Source organism: Aythya marila (assembly GCF_965140915.1).
Source record: "Aythya marila genome assembly, contig: HAP1_HAP1_SCAFFOLD_158, whole genome shotgun sequence".
Taxonomy (NCBI): Eukaryota; Metazoa; Chordata; class Aves; order Anseriformes; family Anatidae; genus Aythya; species Aythya marila.
In genome coordinates, this window is record NW_028136675.1 from 731,857 (window position 1) to 749,247 (window position 17,391).

Below are 17,391 nucleotides of genomic sequence, written 5' to 3' on the forward strand. Positions count from 1 at the left end.
GTGGTGGGTAAGCTAGAAGTAAAGCTCCAAGTCCACCTATGTTCTTTACCTATTGGTGTAGGACAGGATTGACTCCCGCATTGCTCACAGCATAGTCCTGTGCTCCAAAGGACAGCCTCAGGCAGCATCAATCCAAGTGCAAGAAAGGGATCTGCCAAATATCTTCCTGGAAGTGAGCTAACATGTTGGGAGACTCAAATGAAAAATGGAAATCCTTTTTCTCAGCTAATTCTATTGTTAATAATCACCATCTTTCTGTTCCTTGGGCAGGACCCCATGCCCAGAAAGAGCAAATGCCCAACAGCAGCTCTGTGAGTGAGTTCCTCCTGTTGGCTTTTGCAGACACACGCGAGCTGCAGCTCCTGCACTTCGCGCTCTTCCTGGGCATCTACCTGGCTGCCCTCCTGGGCAACGGCCTCATCCTCACAGCCATAGCCTGTGACCACCGCCTCCACACCCCCATGTACTTCTTCCTCCTCAACCTCGCCCTCCTCGACCTGGGCTCCATCTCCACCTCTGCACCTAAAGCCATGGACAATTCTCTCTGGGACACCAGGGCAATCTCCTATCAAGGGTGTGCTGCTCAGGTCTTCTTTTTAGTCTTCTTCTTTGGTTCAGAGTATTTCCTTCTCACTGTCATGGCCTATGACCGCTATGTTGCTATCTGCAAACCCCTGCACTACGGGAGCCTCCTGGGCAGCAGAGCTTGTGCCCAGATGGCAGCAGCTGCCTGGGGCAGTGGCTTTCTCTATGCTATCCTGCACATGGCCACTACATTTTCCCTGCCCCTCTGCCATGGCAATGCTGTGGACCAGTTCTTCTGTGAAATTCCCCACATCCTCAAGCTCTCCTGCTCTCATGCCTATCTCAGGGAAGGTCAGCTTCTCATCTTTAGTGCCTGTTTAACCATTGTATGTTTTGTCTTCATTGTGCTGTCCTATGTGCAGATCTTCAGGGCCGTGCTGAGGATGCCCTCTGAGCAGGGCCGGCACAAAGCCTTTTCCACGTGCCTCCCTCACCTGGCCGTGGTCTCCCTGTTTCTCATCACTGTCATGTTTGCCCACCTGAAGCCCTCCTCGATCTCTTCTGCATACCTGGACTTGTTGGTGTCATTTCTGTACTCGGTGGTGCCTCCAGTAGTGAACCCCCTCATCTACAGCATGAGGAACCAGGAGCTCAAGGATGCCTTGAGGAAACTGATGCATTGTTGTGTTTCAGAAACAAGAAATTTCCCTTCATCTTCTGCATATGACTGATAATGTAAAGCATTTCAGGCACAAGATGAGTTCTGGTGGTTTTTTTTGGACATTTTTAATAGTCTGCAGAGCAGCACCGTCTTGGGGCTGTATGGAATGGGAGGTGCATGGTGAAGGGGTGCAGTTCTGTCTGTCCAGGCCAGCACAGATGCACTCAGCTGCAAATTGTCCCCTGGGAGATTGTATGTCTCAGGAGAAGAGCAACTCCCTGTTTGTGTGCAGTGGAGATATGGGGAGAGAAACCCTTCGCTACTGGTGCCAGCAGCCACATTGTATACACACAGGAGAGATGAACACAAAGGAACACAAAGGCCATCAGTTATTCCCATATATTTCATGAAGGCCAGTGGGGCAAGATAGTGTCACAAGGCCAAGTAACATCTCCTGGGAAGCCACCTGAGTGCAGTCCTGGGATGTGATTCCTTGAACCGAGGTCCCTGTGCCCATTCCTCATGCCTTGGGGCATCTCAAAGGAGGGTAGAGCAGGAGAAAGCACCGCAGGGCTGAGGTGCCTTCCAGCCTCTGGCAGTGGCTACAGGACCAAGAGGGACATTGCAAGCGCTGCAGTGCACTGCACGTGGTGTGCAAGTCAGGGAGTCTATGACATTTGGAAAAGAGGGTGGGCCACTCAGGAAGACTATAAGGATGTGGTAAGGCTGTGCAGGGACAAAATTAGAAAGGCCAAAGCTCACCTGGAGCTTAATCTGGCTACTACTGTTAAGAATAACAGAAAATATTTTTATAAATACATAAACATGAAAAGAAGGACTAAGGAGAATCTCCATCCTTTGCTGGATGTGGGGGGAAACTTAGTGACAAGAGATGAGGAAAAGGCTGAGGTGCTTAATGCCTTCTTTGCCTCAATATTTAGTGGCAAGACCAGTTGTTCTCTGGATACCCAGTACCCTGAGCTGGTGGGAGGGGATAGGGAGCAGCATGTGGCCCTCATAATCCACAAGGAAATGGTTGGCGAACTGCTACAGCACTTACATGTACGCAAATTGATGGGGCCGAAAGGGATCCACCCAAGGGTGCTGAAAGAACTGGCAGAAGAGCTGGCCAAGCCACTTTCCATCATTTATCAGCAGTCTTGGCTATCAGGGGAGGTCCCAGTCAACTGGCGACTAGCAAATGAGATGCCCACCTACAAAATGGCTGGAAGGAGGATCTTGGAACGACAAGCCTGTCAGTCTGAACTCGGTACTGGGGAAGCTCAAGGAAGCTCGTGCCATCACACAGCACTTGCAGGGCATCCAGGCAATCATGCCCTGCCAGCATGGGTTTATGAAAGGCAGGTCCTGCTTAACACACCTGTTCTCATTCTGTGACAGTGACACACTTAGTGGATGAGGCTGTGGACTGTGGCTGTGGTCTATCCTGACTTCAGTAAGGCTTTCGACACTGTTTCCCACAGCATTCTCCTCGAGAAACTCACTGCTCATGGCTTAGTCTCATGTACGCTTTGTTGGGTTAGAAGCTGGCTGGATAGCCGGGCCCAAAGAGTCGTGGTGAATTGAGTTAAATCCAGTTGGAGGCCAGTCACTAGAGGAGTCCCCCAGGGACTGGGGCCAATTCTCTTTAATATCTTTATCAATGATCTGAATGAGGGGATTGAGTGAACCCTGAGTAAGTTTGCAGACCACACCAAGTTAGGTGCATATGTCTATGTGCTCGAGGGTAGGAAAGCTCTGCAGGAGGATCTGGATAGGCTGCACCGATGGGCTGAGGTCAGCTGTATGAGGTTCAACAAGGCCAAGTGCTATGTCCTGCACCTGAGGCACAACAACCCCAAGCAACGCTACAGGCTGGGAGATGAGTGGTTGGAAAGATGCCAGGCTGAGAAGGACCTGGGAGTATTGGAGGATAGTCGGCTGAATATGAGCCAGCAGTGTGCTCAGGTGGCCAAGAAGGCCAACAGCATCCTGGCTTGTATCAGAAGCAGCGTGGCCAGCAGGGCTAGGGAAGTGATTGTCCCCCTGTACTCGGCTCTGGTGAGGCCGCACCTCGAGTATTGTGTTCAGTTTTGGGTCCCTCACGACAAGAAGGACATTGATGTGCTCAAGTGAGTCTAGAGAAGGGCGATGAAGCTGGTGAGGGGTCTGGAGAACAAGTCTTATGAGGAGCGGCTGAGGGAGCTTGGGTTGTTTAGCCTGGAGAAAAGGAGGCTCAGGGGTGACCTTTTCACTCTCTACAGATACCTTAAAGGAGACTGTAGTGAGGTGGGGGTTAGTGTATTCTCCCATGTGCCTGGTGACAGGACGAGGTGGAATGGGCTAAAGTTGTGCCAGGGGAGGTTTAGTTTGGCTATTAGGAAGAACGACTTTACTGAAAGGTTTGTTAGGCATTGGAATGGGCTGCCAAGGAAGTGGTTGAGTCACTATCCCTTGAGGTCTTTGAAAGATGGTTAGATGTAGAGCTTAGTGATATGGTTTAGTGCAGGACTTGTCAGTGCTAGGTCAGAGGTTGGACTAGGTGGTCTTGGAGGTCTCTCCCAACCTAGATGATTCTGTGATTCTGTGACTCATGTCTCTCAACAGCCCCATGTGTATGAGGAACCGGTTCAGACATAAGCACCTCACACAGCCCTGGCATTGCTCTTTGTGCCTCCAGAAACAACCCCCAGTGTCCCTGTGAGTTTTTTTTCTCACCCCTTTACAGGTTCATTGCAGATGCCACTCTCTGCTATGTCACACTACCCTGCCTTTCTGGACTGGGCTGTCAAACATTTGGATCAGCAAGATTTCTGGGGACTTGAAAATGAATTCAATTTAATTGAATTAAATTCTTTAATTCAGTGACTCTTTCCCTTGGAGTGCTCTTCAAAGACAGAATAAGGGGAGGGAAAAAAAAAAAAAAAAAAAAAAGAAAAAGAAGCATTAGCAATGTTGGGAAATGTATTTTGGTAAGTGTGTGCATAAAACTATTCATCAAAAAAGCACGATTTTTTTATTGCATTTGTCCATGGTGCTGTCAATAGAAAACTGGGAAAATAAATAATGAACATTCATAGAAAAAAAGCTGGTGGTGCTGGCAAGCTCTTTCAGCTGTTACATCGAGTCCTTTTCTGTACAGGTTTCAACTGTTTCCTCAATCTACTTTCATGGCTGGTTTCAGTTTTCCAGTCAGAGGTGGTCACTACCTCCAGGATGTCCTGGGGTAGCCAAGGCACCCAGGTGGGACAAGTGACACAGGACCTAGGGGAGTCCTTCTGGAGCAAAAACTAGGGGGCAGGAACTGGGGCTGGGCCTCTCAGGGGCTGTGCAGGGGCAGCTTGGGTCCCCCATGGGGAGCAGCTCCTGCCAGGTCACCTGCTCCTGCGTGGGCTCCTCTCCAAGGCCTACAGGTCTGGCCCGGAATCTGCTCTGGAGAGGGTCCTCCACAGGCCACAGCCTCCATCACTGCAGGTCCACCTGCTCCACCGTGGTACTCCATGGATTGTAGGGGGACAGCCTACTTCACCATGGTCCTCACCACAGGCCACAGGGGACTTTTGCTCCAGGACATGGAGCACCTCTCCCCCTCCTTCTTCACTGATCTTGGTGCCTGTAAGGCAGTTTCGCACTCCTCTCTCTCTCCCAGCTGCTGTTCTGTATTTTTTTTTTTATTTTTTTTTTCCCTGTCTTAAATATGCTCTCACAGAGGCACAAACAATGTCACTTATCGGCCCAGACCTGGCCAGCAGCAAGGCCCTTTTCTAACATGGGACAGCTTCTGGATTCTTCTCACAGAAGCCACCCCAATGGCCCCCCACTACCAAAACCTTGCCACATAAATCCACCACATGCAGTCACATGGCATTCAAAGAAGAATGCGAGGGACCATGGACCTTATCAGCTTGTAGGCCACAAGGAGGAGATGGGTGGGAATGCTCTGATGAGCTCAGCTCTGCCTCAGGATCTCCTGCCCCAGCAGGAGGAATGTGACTGTGGAAGTGACTGTGAGGTCACTTCTGTCTCTGCAGTTGATAGGGCAGCAGCAGGAACATGTCACAGAAAGGGACTGTGAGGTCACTTCTGTCTGAAGTAGTTGACAGGCCACACTTCTACCTAGGTTCTGTACTTTTCAGCTGACATCTGCCAGTGGTCCTGGTAGGCCAGCAGAAGGTACCTGGTTGGCACGCTGACTGTGGGATCCACTATGCCTACATAACGAGAAGGAACCAGACAGAAAAAGGCCCAGATATGGGTTGTCCTGTCCCTTCTACTTGAGTGTATGACTGGACAGCAGCAGGCACAAGGCCTGGTTGGCATGCTGACTTTGGGATCCCCTCTGCCTACATACCCAGGAGGACCCAGACAGAAAGAAGGCCCACATATGGGTTGTCCTGTCCCTTCTGTTTGAGTCCAGGACTGGACAGCAGGAGACTCAAGGCTTGGGTGTGTCTAAACAAGAAGCTGCAAGGCCAGCAGAAGGACCGTGGTTTGGACGATGCTGGTGAGGTGACTTCTATCTGGTTGGCTGACAGGCCACAAGAAGGCCAGTGGATTGGGATGCCTACTTTAGGACTGCTTTCCACCCAGGTGGAACTTTCTTTGGTAGTAGGAAAGAGCAGGAGAGGAAAACTGTCAGAAATTGCACCTTGGAAGGTTGGCACTGGCCACAAAGAGGAAAAAATGTCTCTCAAAGTATACTGCTGTGGTGCCAGAGGTCACCCAAAGAGTGTCTGTAATCAAACCCTTGTGTTTCAAGGAACAGCTGGTGAAGGTTGATGAGACATTGGTGAAATGATGGAAATGCCAGGGTGAGAGCAATGTGAAGAACAGAGATGTGTGTCTGTAGGCTTCCAGGAAATAGGACAAAGTGTGGGACAGCATAGGAAAGCTTTCAGAGGAGAAGGTGGAGGTTGCTGGCAAGAATGGAAGGCCCCAAAAGCCCTGACGTTTTTGTCCCTTATCTAGAGCTTATGAGGTGATGAGATGTAGTCATTGCAGTGAGGCCTCCTTGCTTCTTTGCAACCCTTGCAGAGGCAGGGAGGTGTCATACCACAGTTCTTCTCATGGCATCACACTGCTTAGAACATCCCACAGACCCCAGGAAGAGCCTTGAGACGGATGTGGGAGTGCAGGATCTCCCCTCCCAGTGGCTGGAATCAGGCCTTGGCTCTTCTGCTTCACCAAAACCAACCAAGACATTTCTCAGCACAGTGCTTTGCCTGTCTGCAATCATGGTCTCCAATTATCTGCCCTAACAAGTCCCTGAGGAGAATCTCTTGGTAACAGCCCTCAGTGGGGCCCATTAATACTCCAAGTCACTTCAACTTTTCCTTCTGACTTTACTTGCTCAAGCGGTTACATCACTCTTCTCTCAGTACCTGAGCTTCATAGACTCAGCACCATAATCCACCATGGAACTCATTAAAATGAAGAAACTTCTAACATCTCTTCCATAGTTTTCTTCAAGCCTTCACACCTTGTGCAGCTAATTGCAGAGCTTGCATGATGTAATTAAGGAAGAAGATTTCAAAAAGCACCTAATACAAATCTTTTATTGCTTTAAAGGCTGAATTTTGCTGCATTTCAGTTTTGAGCATCATTCTCCATTGGTATTCATCCAGGGTGATTTCTTTAGAGACCTGCATTGGGAGGAAAAGCAGAGTCTGAAGGTCTGATACCTCCACTGCCAGCAGTGGTCTTTGTCCCTGTAGCTGCAGCCCAGCCCAGCACGTGAAAACCTTTCTAAGACAAGTCAGGGATTCCTTGGGAAAATAAATAAATAAATGAAATGAAATGAAATGAAATGAAATGAAATGAAATGAAATGAAATGAAATGAAATTAATAAAATTGAAATGACCATTGGAATCTGAGAAATTCAGCCTGAATCTTTGTTGATACCTGGACATCCATGGTCTCTCTTGGGTCTTCTGTGGAAAACTCAGGATGAGTTTTCCACAGAAAATATATCTTCAAGTGGCTGTTGCTGTACCCATGAGCTTGGCTGCTTTTGGGAAATTGTCCCCTTCCAGCCACAGAAAACTAAATTGAGTAATGTGAAAAGACCTGCCCAGTCAATAGAGTAGAGCAAAGTCATGCTTCCTTTGCTATAGATGCAGAAGGCAAAAGAACTGCATTGTGCCTCAATGGACGTGTAACCCAGGTCATGCAACTTTACCTTAGTACTGACAAGTCCATCCCTAAACCATGCTACTAAGTTCTACATCTACACATTGGCTCTCCAGCCGATGAACCAGTTCATGGATGGCAATCAGGGAGTCTCAGTTAGCGTGACGCTGCCTCAGGTGCACCACCATGGTAGCCAGTGGCACCTGCTGTTCTTCAACCCTCAGCAAACCCACAACAGAAGGATTCTGTGGAAGGTCAAGCAAGGTAGACAACTCTTTAATGTCCTCCATTTCCAAGGCTGCTATGCCAAAGCCCCACCTGTGCTCTTTTGGAACTTTGAAGTACCCATTCCTGAAGAAGACTATGTCTTGGATGCACGTAGCCTCTGGGCCAATCCCAATGGGGAGCTTTTGCCATTCCTTCCCAGTTCGACTCACTTCAGCCTCCAAGACAGTTAACTCTTGGGACCCACCTGTCACTTCAGAAATACAGAAATACTTTCTACCTCTTTATAGCTTGATGGCATTAAGGTACACTGTGCACCGGCGTCCAGTAGAGCCTGATACATGTGTGGGTCTGATGTGCCAGGCCATTAAATATACACAGTCCTGTAAACCCGATTGTCCCTTTCCTCCCCGCCTTCCCCTGGCTGGAAGCAGGACCCCTCTAGTCCTGCTCATAGTATTCATTACTGTGTCTGGTAGATGGCCCACCAGAAACACGTCCCACCATGGCACTGTCATACTACAGGGCAGGGGAGAGGGAGCCGACAGCCAAGGGATGCAGGAGATGGTGCCCAATTCAGTGCAGGAGATGGGGCCCAGCAGAGACAAGGAGTCAAGGCAGTGCAGTGGGGAAGGCCAGGAGAAGCAGCCCATGGGGTGGTGCTGCTTGTGAAAACACATTTGTGCCAGCAGCCTGAGTGGGCAGCAGCTGTCTGGAGGCAAGGGGAGGCTACGGAGCACATGCCAAGAGCGCTCCTGCCAGCAGAGACAAGGCCGGGGCTGAAGCCAAGGGGAGAGGCAGGCCCAGGGCAGGGGGGCTGTAAGGGCCATGCTGAGTTCCCTGCCCCTGTAGCAGCCACACTGGCCCTCAGCAGATGTGCTGGCTGGCACACACTGGGAGATCCTGGTGTGCATCAGAGAGCAGCAAGGAGGGCACTGGAGAGGGCTGGGGTGAGGCAGGCGGCAGAGCCCCATGCAGGGCTGGCGGGGGTCCAGAATCACACCACCTGGAATCTCTGGCAGAAAGTACCAAGGGAGGTGGGAGGTTGACCCCTAGGATTGACGAGTCAGGGTTAGTAAGTACCTAAGACATACTTCAGCTGGGAAAGTGATATTGGTGACATACAAAGGGGTTTGAGCTGCTTTGGAAGTGGTTTGTGTTGACACACAGCTCCTTTGGGCACCCTGACTTGCCTCTTTTGGGCTGGATGTTTCAAGGGAATGTCTCCTCTACGCATCATGTGCCTGATGCTCCATGGAGCAAGTGGGTCGCACTGATTTCACAGCAGGCTCCAATAGGAAACCCCAGTCTTGGAATTTTGGAAGTGATCAAGGACTGACCAAAGAACAGCGACTTGGAAATATTGCTACAGGAGGAGGTGACACATATTGAAGAGATGTCATTGTCTAATAAACTCCCAGAAAATGGGAAGCAGCATGCACTGGTCACTGATGGGTCTGGTTATATTATGGGAAAGCCATCCCTATAAAACATCTATTGGGTTCAGTCAGTCCATGACTTTGGTCTCCAACTGTCATCACATTACTTCAGGGCAGCACACGTGGTGTATGATGTTGGATTGCTTTATGCTGAAGCCAGCTCTTGTTTCATCACTGCTGAGCTTGTCCAGTGTTGTCAACACTGCCCCTTACTTGATTCCATCAAAATTCATTCATTAATATATGGACCCTTCTGCTTGGTGAACCACATCCAGTTTTCCTACACATGAGTGTCACTTTCATTTTCCCTTTGTCTACTTGTCCTCGCTGCCTTCAATATTCTGCTCTAACGAGCTCCAAGGAAGCCTGTGTCAGTGCTGGCCCTAGGGGGACACTGCAGGAAACTTGCATCTGATTTGGACTTCTTGAGAGATTTCTTCGATTGTCTCTGAGTGCCTGAGGTTCATGGGCTCATCACCAAAGCCCCCAGAGGGGTGATGACAATGACTTGGGCTGGGCCTGTGCTGTTGATCTGGGCCGGGCTCCTGGGACAGAGAGAGCTCCTGGCAAGAGGGCCCTGGTGCAGAGAGAGCTCTGCCCAGAAGCAGCTCCTCTGCACAACACAGCAGGGCTGGGGGCTCTGACCGCAGGTGGCATGGGGAGAGGAGAGAGGGAGAGAGGGCTTGGAAGCAGTTGGGAGTGGATTGGGAGGACGCTGAGAGCTGACTGCAGGAGAAATCTGCACAGCCCTTAACAAGGTAAGTCTCTGGCTGCAGGGCCATACAGCTGCAGGTCCTGGAAGGGTCTCCTGCTGGGTCGTGTTCCTGGGAGGGTAGTGGGCAATGCAGCAGGCTTTGAGAGTCCTGCTGGGTTGCACTGTGAGGTGAGGAAGTCTGGCAGAAGCCCCTTGGAGTGCCCTAAGGCAGGTGCCCCCAGTCATCCCAGAACACCCTGCCCTGGCTGGCCATGCCGGGCTCTCTGTCAGCTGCCCCGTAGCTCCTGCAGCCATGGAGGTGCCCCTTGGCAGGGCCCTGTTGGTGGCAGGGTGCTGCAGGGCAGCACTGAGAACAGCCATGTGGGATGGGATCTGTGAGCACAGGCTGGGCAAAAGAAGACTTTGGCCAAGAACAGCAGGAGCTGAGTGGCCAAGCCTCCTCCAGACACTGCAGAGGTGCAGCTGGGAATCTGGGACACCCTGTCTTGTGGATATCCAGCCCTGTCTGTGGGGTGTTCTTCCAGGTTGCAGGCTGCTTTCCAGCAGGATGCAGTTCTCTTGTGGCATCCTTGTGTTATCCAGGTTCCCCAATGAGAAGACACATTCGTGCTAAGGCCATGTCCATGATGCTGGATGGCTGTCTGTGGGAAGCTGGAGTGAGGCTTCTGCACCCCCACCTGGGAGGGAAGAGCTGAGATCCTTCTCAGGCCCCTGGGGACAAGGTGAGGATTCTGTCCAGCTGCACATGGACTGGGGCTTCTCTGCTCTCAGCTGTCTCCGTTTTCTTGTACATTAATCACATTCAAGTACATGAATGTGATTGTTGTCCTAGGCATTACAGGGTAACTGCAAGAAAATGAAGCAAGGAAAATATGCTTTCCACAACTCTGTGGTCAGATGAGTTGTTTGCAAGGCTCATTCATCTGACAAGTGGACTGAACTTGATGAACATGTTCCATGTTCCTGCTTCCCTCCTGCTTCATAACAGGAACACCTCTTCTGGAGCCCACAGCAGCCCCTGCTCCCAGTGCCACTCTCATCCAGCACCAGCCACAGCTCAAGCAAGAGAGCTGCAGACAGGTTCTCCTGCAAAGAGGAAGTCTGGTCTGGGGGCCTATGCTAAGAATTGCAATAGGTGTTCCCTGGAGAAGTCTGTTCTAACTTTGTCCTGCCGTCTTCTCTTCAACAGACAGCCATGTCCAATATCACCAAATGGCCAACAGCAGCTCTGTGAGTGAGTTCCTCCTACTGGCATTCGCAGACACACGTGAGCTGCAGCTTCTGCACTTTGGGCTCTTCCTGGGCATCTACCTGGCTGCCCTCCTGGGCAACGGCCTCATCCTCACCGCTGTAGCCTGCGACCACCGCCTCCACACCCCCATGTATTTCTTCCTTCTCAGCCTCGCTCTCCTCGACCTGGGCTGCATCTCTACCACTGTTCCCAAAGCCATGGCCAATTCCCTGTGGGACACCAGGGCAATCTCCTATCAAGGGTGTGTTGCCCAGGTCTTTTTTCTCTTTTTCACTGCATCAGCAGAGTATTCCCTTCTCACCATCATGGCCTACGACCGGTACATTGCCATCTGCAAGCCCCTGCACTATGGGAGCCTCCTGGGCAGCAGAGCTTGTGCCCAGATGGCAGCAGCTGCCTGGGGCAGTGGCTTTCTCAATGCTGTCCTGCACATGGCCAGTACATTTTCCCTGCCCCTCTGCCAAGGCAATGCCCTGGACCAGTTCTTCTGTGAAATCCCCCAGATCCTCAAGCTCTCCTGTTCAGATGCCTACCTGAGGGAAGTTGGGACACTTTTGTTTAGTGTTTCTTTAGGCTTTGGTTGTTTTGTCTTCATTGTGGTGTCCTATGTGCAGATCTTCATTGTGGTGCTGAGGATGCCCTCTGAGCAGAGCCAGCACAAAGCCTTTTCCACATGCCTCCCTCACCTGGCTGTGGTCTCCCTCTTTGTCAGCACTGTCGTGTTTGCCCACCTGAAGTCCCCCTCCATCTCCTCCCCATCCCTGGATCTGGCAGTGGCAGTTCTGTACTCAGTGGTTCCTCCAGTATTGAACCCCCTAATCTACAGCATGAGAAACCAGGAGCTGAAGAATGCTTTGAGGAAACTGATGCCTTGATGTTCTTCAAAATCAAGATATTGCTCTTCGTTTTCTGCTTATGACTGATAATGTAACACATTACATGCACAAGGGTTATTCTATTGGTTTTGTGGTCATTTTGAATACTCTGCAGGGTAGTGCAGCAGCTCAGGGATGTGCAGAAAGTGCGTTGCATGGGGAAGGGTTGCCACAGTGGCAGTCCAGGACAGTGCAGATGTGCTCACCTGGGAAATGCTCCTTGGGACATTGTATGTCTCAGGAGAAGAGCATATCCCTGTTTGTGTGCAGTGGAGATATGGCAAGAGAAACCCTTTGCTGCTGGTGCCAACAGCCACATTGCATGCATGTGGAGAGATGAACATGAGTGAGCACAAAGGCCATCAGCTAATCCTACAAGTCTCATGGAGACTAGCTGGGCAGATAGTGCCACAAGTCTGAGTAACACCCCTTGGGAAGCCACCTGAATGCAGCCCTGGGATGTGCTTCCTTGGAGCAAGGTCCCTGTGCCCACTCCTCATGCCTTCAAGCATCTCAGAGGAGGGCAGAGCAGGAGAAAGCACCGCAGGGCTGAGGTACCTCCCAGCCTCTGGCAGTAGCTGCAGGAGCCAGAGGGGCACTGCAGGCACTGGTGTGCAAGGCAGGGACTTGTGTGTCCCAACAGCCCTGAGGAGTACAGGAAGCCAGTTCAGATGTCGACACCTCACAGAGCCCTGACACTCTCCTGTGTGACTCCAGAAACAATCTCTGGTATCCTTGTGAGATTCCTGTAAGCCCCCCCTTGCACAGGTTCAGTGCAGATGCACCACTCTGCTGTGTCACACTACCCTGTCTTTATGGACTGGGCTGTCAAAGGTTTGCATCATAGAGATTTGTGGGAACTTGGAAAAGGCAGGTGTCAAATGCATTTTCAAGAAAGACAAGAAAAAAGACAGGGTGAATTGCAATTGTCACCTCTGCTCCTGGTGACGTGATGAGGAAAGTCCTGTCACAGCCGTCTTCAGGCACTTGGAGGAAAACAGGGATTGCTGAAGCAGTCGGGGAGGAGAAAGAAAAGAATGTGGTGAACTTGGACATTAGCAAAGTCTTTACAATGATCTGCTGGACTCTCCCTTTCGCCAGACTGGTGATATTTGGACTGAAGAAAGGGCTGATGATGTGGGGGGGAGGGTAGCTGGACATTAGTGGAACAAAGTCCTCCTGCCAGCCAGATACCAGCAGCATCTCGCAGTGATGGGCACTTGGGTCAACACCATTGACCATCTTTGTTATCTCCCTTTATGATGACATGGAGCACATTTTCAGCTCATTTGTGGCTTGTGCCAAGCTAGGAGGAGTCCTTGAGCAACTTCACCTTGCTCAGAGCACAACACTATGTGGGCTGCTGCAGGGAAAGTTAACTCCATCCGTGTCAGACTCAGTACAGGCAGACACTCAGTTGCCTTGCCAACTGTGAGATTCCCCTCTGCCTACATATTCAGTATGACACTCACAGGAAGAAGGCCTGGCTATAGCTTGTCATGTTCCTTTTTAGGGGTAAGGAGCAGGACAATTTTGAGAGGTTGCTTACGGAAACCTCATGAGAACCCCACCTGCTCTCATGAGACCCCACCTGGAGTACTGTGTTCAGCTCTGGGGCTCCCAGTACAAGAATGACATGAAGCTATTAGAGTGAGTCCAGACAAGGACCACAAGGATGATCAAGGGGCTGGAGCACCTCTCCTATTGAAACAGGCTGAGGGAGTTGGGGTTGTTCAGCCTGGAGAAGAGGAGGCTCTGAGAAGATCTAATAGCATCCATCCACTACTTAAAGTGGGCCGACAGAAAAACTGGGGAGAGACTTTTTCTCAGGGTGTGATAGGACAAGGGGAATGGTTTTAAACTGAAAAAGAGTAGATTTATATTAGATAGTCAGATGAACTTTTTGACTTGGAGGTGAGGCACTGGAACTGGTGTTGTGGGTCCAGAGGTCATCCACAGGGAGTTTGGATCAGCCCATGCCCTTGTGTTTGAAGGAACAACTGGCGAGAGTGGAGAGGCATCAGTGAAATCATGAGAATAGTAGACTGAGAGCAAGGTGAGGAAGAAAAGTGGCTGTCTGCAGCCTTCAGAGAGGTGTAGGACAGCATAGGAATGCCTGCAGAGGAGAAGGCAGACGGCTCTGGCAAAAATGTAAGGCTGTAGCAGCACTGACATCTTTGTCCCTTTGGCCATGGCTTATGAGGGGACAAGTTATACTCATGGCATTGGGACCTTTCAGCCATGTGGAAATGCTGGAAGGTGTCATAACATTGTCCTTCACATGATATTATGGGCATCACCCCCTACCTCACAGCCCCCAGGAAGAGCCTTGAAACAGACATGGGGATACAGGATCTCTCCTCCAGTGGCTGGGATCAGGTCTTGGCCCTTCACCAAAACAAACCAAGACTTTTCTCAGCACAGTGCCTTTGCCTATCTGTGATCATGGCCTGCAGTTATCTGTCGTAATAATTACCATGGAGGCTTTCATAGTAACAGAATAGAATAGCCAACAGAGTATAGAGCGTAGAGTACTCTAATACTAGAGAATAAAATAGCCAACAGAGGTGAGACAGGTACTCTGATATAATGAAAGCCATCAGAAAGCTGATTCCAGTTAGATGACTGATATGGGGAGGTCAGAAGTAGCCTGGCCAGGAGAGATGTCAGATTTGGGATAGGGAAGAGGAAGGGAAGAGGAGCGTGGAAGCTTACTGTGGTGGTTTTACTCGGGTGGGCAGCTGAGCTCCACCACAACCGCTCTCTCACTCCCCCTCCTCAAAGAGGAATGGGGAGATAATACGATGAAAAGGGCTCAAGGGTTGAGATAAGGACAGGGAGATCACACAATAAATATCGTGATGGGCAAAACAGATTCAGCATAGGGAGACAGTAAGATTTATTCCTTATTACTAACAAGCCAGAGAAGCGAGAAACAAAGGAAAGAAACCAAAAGCACCTTCTCCCTCTTCCACCTCCTCTCCCTGAGTGGTGCAGGGGAAGGGGAAAGGGGGTTATGGTCAGTCTGTAGCGCTTCTCCACCGCTCCTTCTCAATCTCTCTTGTCCCCTGTGCTGTGGGGTCCCTCCCACAGGATGCAGGCCTTGCTGAACTGACCTGGCGTGGGCTTCCCACAGGCAGCAGCTCTTCCAGAACTGCTCCCACATGGCTTCATACCATGGGCTCCATCCCTCAGGAGCACACTGCTCCAGCACAGGTCCCCCACGGGCAGCAGCTCCATCCAGGTCACCTGCTCCTGCGTGGGCTCCTCCACGGGCTGCAGCGTGGAACCCTGCTCCACCGTGGTACTCCATGGGCTGCAGGGGGACAGCCTGCTTCACCATGGGCCTCACCACAGGCCGCAGGGGACTTCTGCTCCATGCCTGGAGCACCTCTCCCCCTCCTTCCTCACTGACCTTGGCGCCTGCAAGGCTGTTCCTCACTCCTCTCACTCTCCCAGCTGCTATGTGGCACGGCACTTTTTTTTCCCTGTCTTAAATCTGCTCTCACAGAGGTGCAAAGCAACATTTCTTATTGTCTCAGCTCTGGCCAGCAGTTGGGCCCTTGCTAAACATGGGGCAGCTTCTAGATCCTTCTCACAGAAGCCACACCTGTGGCCCCTTGCTACCAAAACCTTGCCACATAAACCCACTACAGTCTACCCTCCAGCCCTTCTTGTAGATGGGAATCACATATGCCAGCAGCCAGTCATTTGGGACCTCCCTGGATAGCCAGGACTGTTAATAAATGATGCAGAGTGGCTTTGTCAGCTCTTCTGCCCGTCGGATGTTAGGTTGGATATTAGGAAGAACTTCTTTCCCGAAAAGGTTGTTAGGCATTGGAATGGGCTGACCAAGGAAGTAGTGGAGTCACCATCCCTGGAGGTCTTTAAAAGACATTTCAATGTAGAGCTTAGTGATATGGTTTAGTGGAAGACTTTGTTAGCGTTAAGTCACAGGTTGGAGTAGGTGATCTTGGAGGTTTCTTCCAACCTAGATGATTCTGTGATTCTCTGATGCTGTGAATCCCAACTCCTGTGGGCTTGAATGAGGTATGGGAGACAGCTGAGCCCCCTCCTAGCTTCTGGATTGCAAAGAATGAGATGCCTTGCTTTATTCAGCTGAAACTCTTCCCTAAGGAGGGGGAATAAAGATCCCTTTCCGTCCTTGGAAAGGTGTCCTGTCTAAAACCAGGGCACAGAAAGGTGATTCCTGGACCTCATACCTTTTCTGTATGAGGAATGACAGTGCTGGAAAAGAGTTTCTTTAACATATAGAGGGAAGGAGCATCAGGGATTGCTTCAGTCAGTTTCAAAGTTGATTTCCCTGGAGGCCCAGGGACTTGTCAAGAGCTCCCTGTGCTGCTGAGCTGGGCTGGGCTCCTGGGCCCAAGGGGAGCTCCTGGCAAGCGGGCAACACTGCAGAGAGACAGCTCTGCCCAGGAGCAGCTCCTCTGCACAGCGCAGCAGGGCTGGGGGCACTGCCTGCAGGGGACAAGGGCAGCTGAGAGAAGGGAGGGAGATGTTAAAGGCAGTGTGGAGGGGGGATGCTGAGAGCTCAGTGCGGGAGAAATCTTCACAGCCCTGAACAGGGTAAGTCTCTGGCTACAGGGCAATGCAGCTGTTGTTCCTGGTGCCATCTGCAGATTTGCTGGCAAATCCCACAGGCTATGGGAGCTTTCAGGAGGACTCAGGACTCAGGAGGAGTTTTTTTGGATAAGAGGAAAATGACAAACTCCAGAGCAGGGATTACCTTCCAAAGCTGTCAGAGGGACAAAACATGAGGTTTCCTTCTTGTGGGGCCAGCTGCAAGTTGTGCAGCCAGGCGTTTAGATGGGGTGGCCAGGGCTGTGGTGCAGAGCAGGGTCCCTGCTGTGTCCCAGGGGCTGTGTGCCGGGACAGGGCCTCTGCTGCCTGCCAGGCTCAGCACTCAGCCTGCCCGGGGAGCTGCCCAGGACACTGCGGGGAGAAGCTGTGGGAGGAAGGAGGCCACCCAGAAGAGTAGGGGGGAATCTTTCTGCTTCCCAGAGCCTGCTACCTGGGGCAGGTATCTGTCTCAGAGACCACCACCAGTCCCTGGTGGTCTTTATCATGTACCTACAGGGCAGTACTGACCCTTCCAGAGAGCAAAGTTGACTAACCTGGTCTCTTAGGCATTCTTAGGCAACCAAATCAAAAGCTCCAGGCAGAAGCATGTATTCTTCCCTGGAAAAGGCAGTGTGTCTTGTTGAGGATGTTTCAATGAGATATGGCTTAGGTTTTGCTCAGAAAACACTATCTAACTTGCCTCTTTAAATTCCTCCATAAATAGGCTGCTATGCCCAGAAGCAGCAAATGTTCAACAGCACCTTCCCCACAGAGTTCCTCCTCCTGGCATTTGCAGACACACACGAGCTGCAGCTCCTGCACTTCGCGCTCTTCCTGGGCATCTACCTGGCTGCCCTCCTGGGCAACGGCCTCATCCTCACAGCCACAGCCTGCGACCATCACCTCCACACCCCCATGTACTTCTTCCTCCTCAACCTCGCCCTTATCGACCTGGGATCCATCTCCACCACTGTTCCCAAAGCTA

At 51.1% G+C, this 17,391-nt stretch overlaps 1 protein-coding gene and 1 pseudogene across 2 annotated transcripts; both read left to right on the plus strand.

Annotated features, from left to right (window-relative positions):
* The first annotated feature begins 293 nt into the window (after window positions 1-293).
* On the plus strand, window positions 294-3,826 carry LOC309891563 (olfactory receptor 14C36-like; annotated as a pseudogene). Its single transcript has 2 exons — window positions 294-1,260; window positions 3,794-3,826. The product of its transcript is annotated as an olfactory receptor 14C36-like (transcript).
* A 7,081-nt stretch (window positions 3,827-10,907) lies between these two features.
* On the plus strand, window positions 10,908-11,822 carry LOC309891564 (olfactory receptor 14J1-like; the record flags this gene model as incomplete). Its single annotated transcript, XM_082785922.1, has 1 exon — window positions 10,908-11,822. One exon carries the CDS (start codon window positions 10,908-10,910, stop codon window positions 11,820-11,822), a length of 915 nt encoding a protein of 304 aa, XP_082642048.1.
* Between the last annotated feature and the right edge of the window lie 5,569 nt (window positions 11,823-17,391).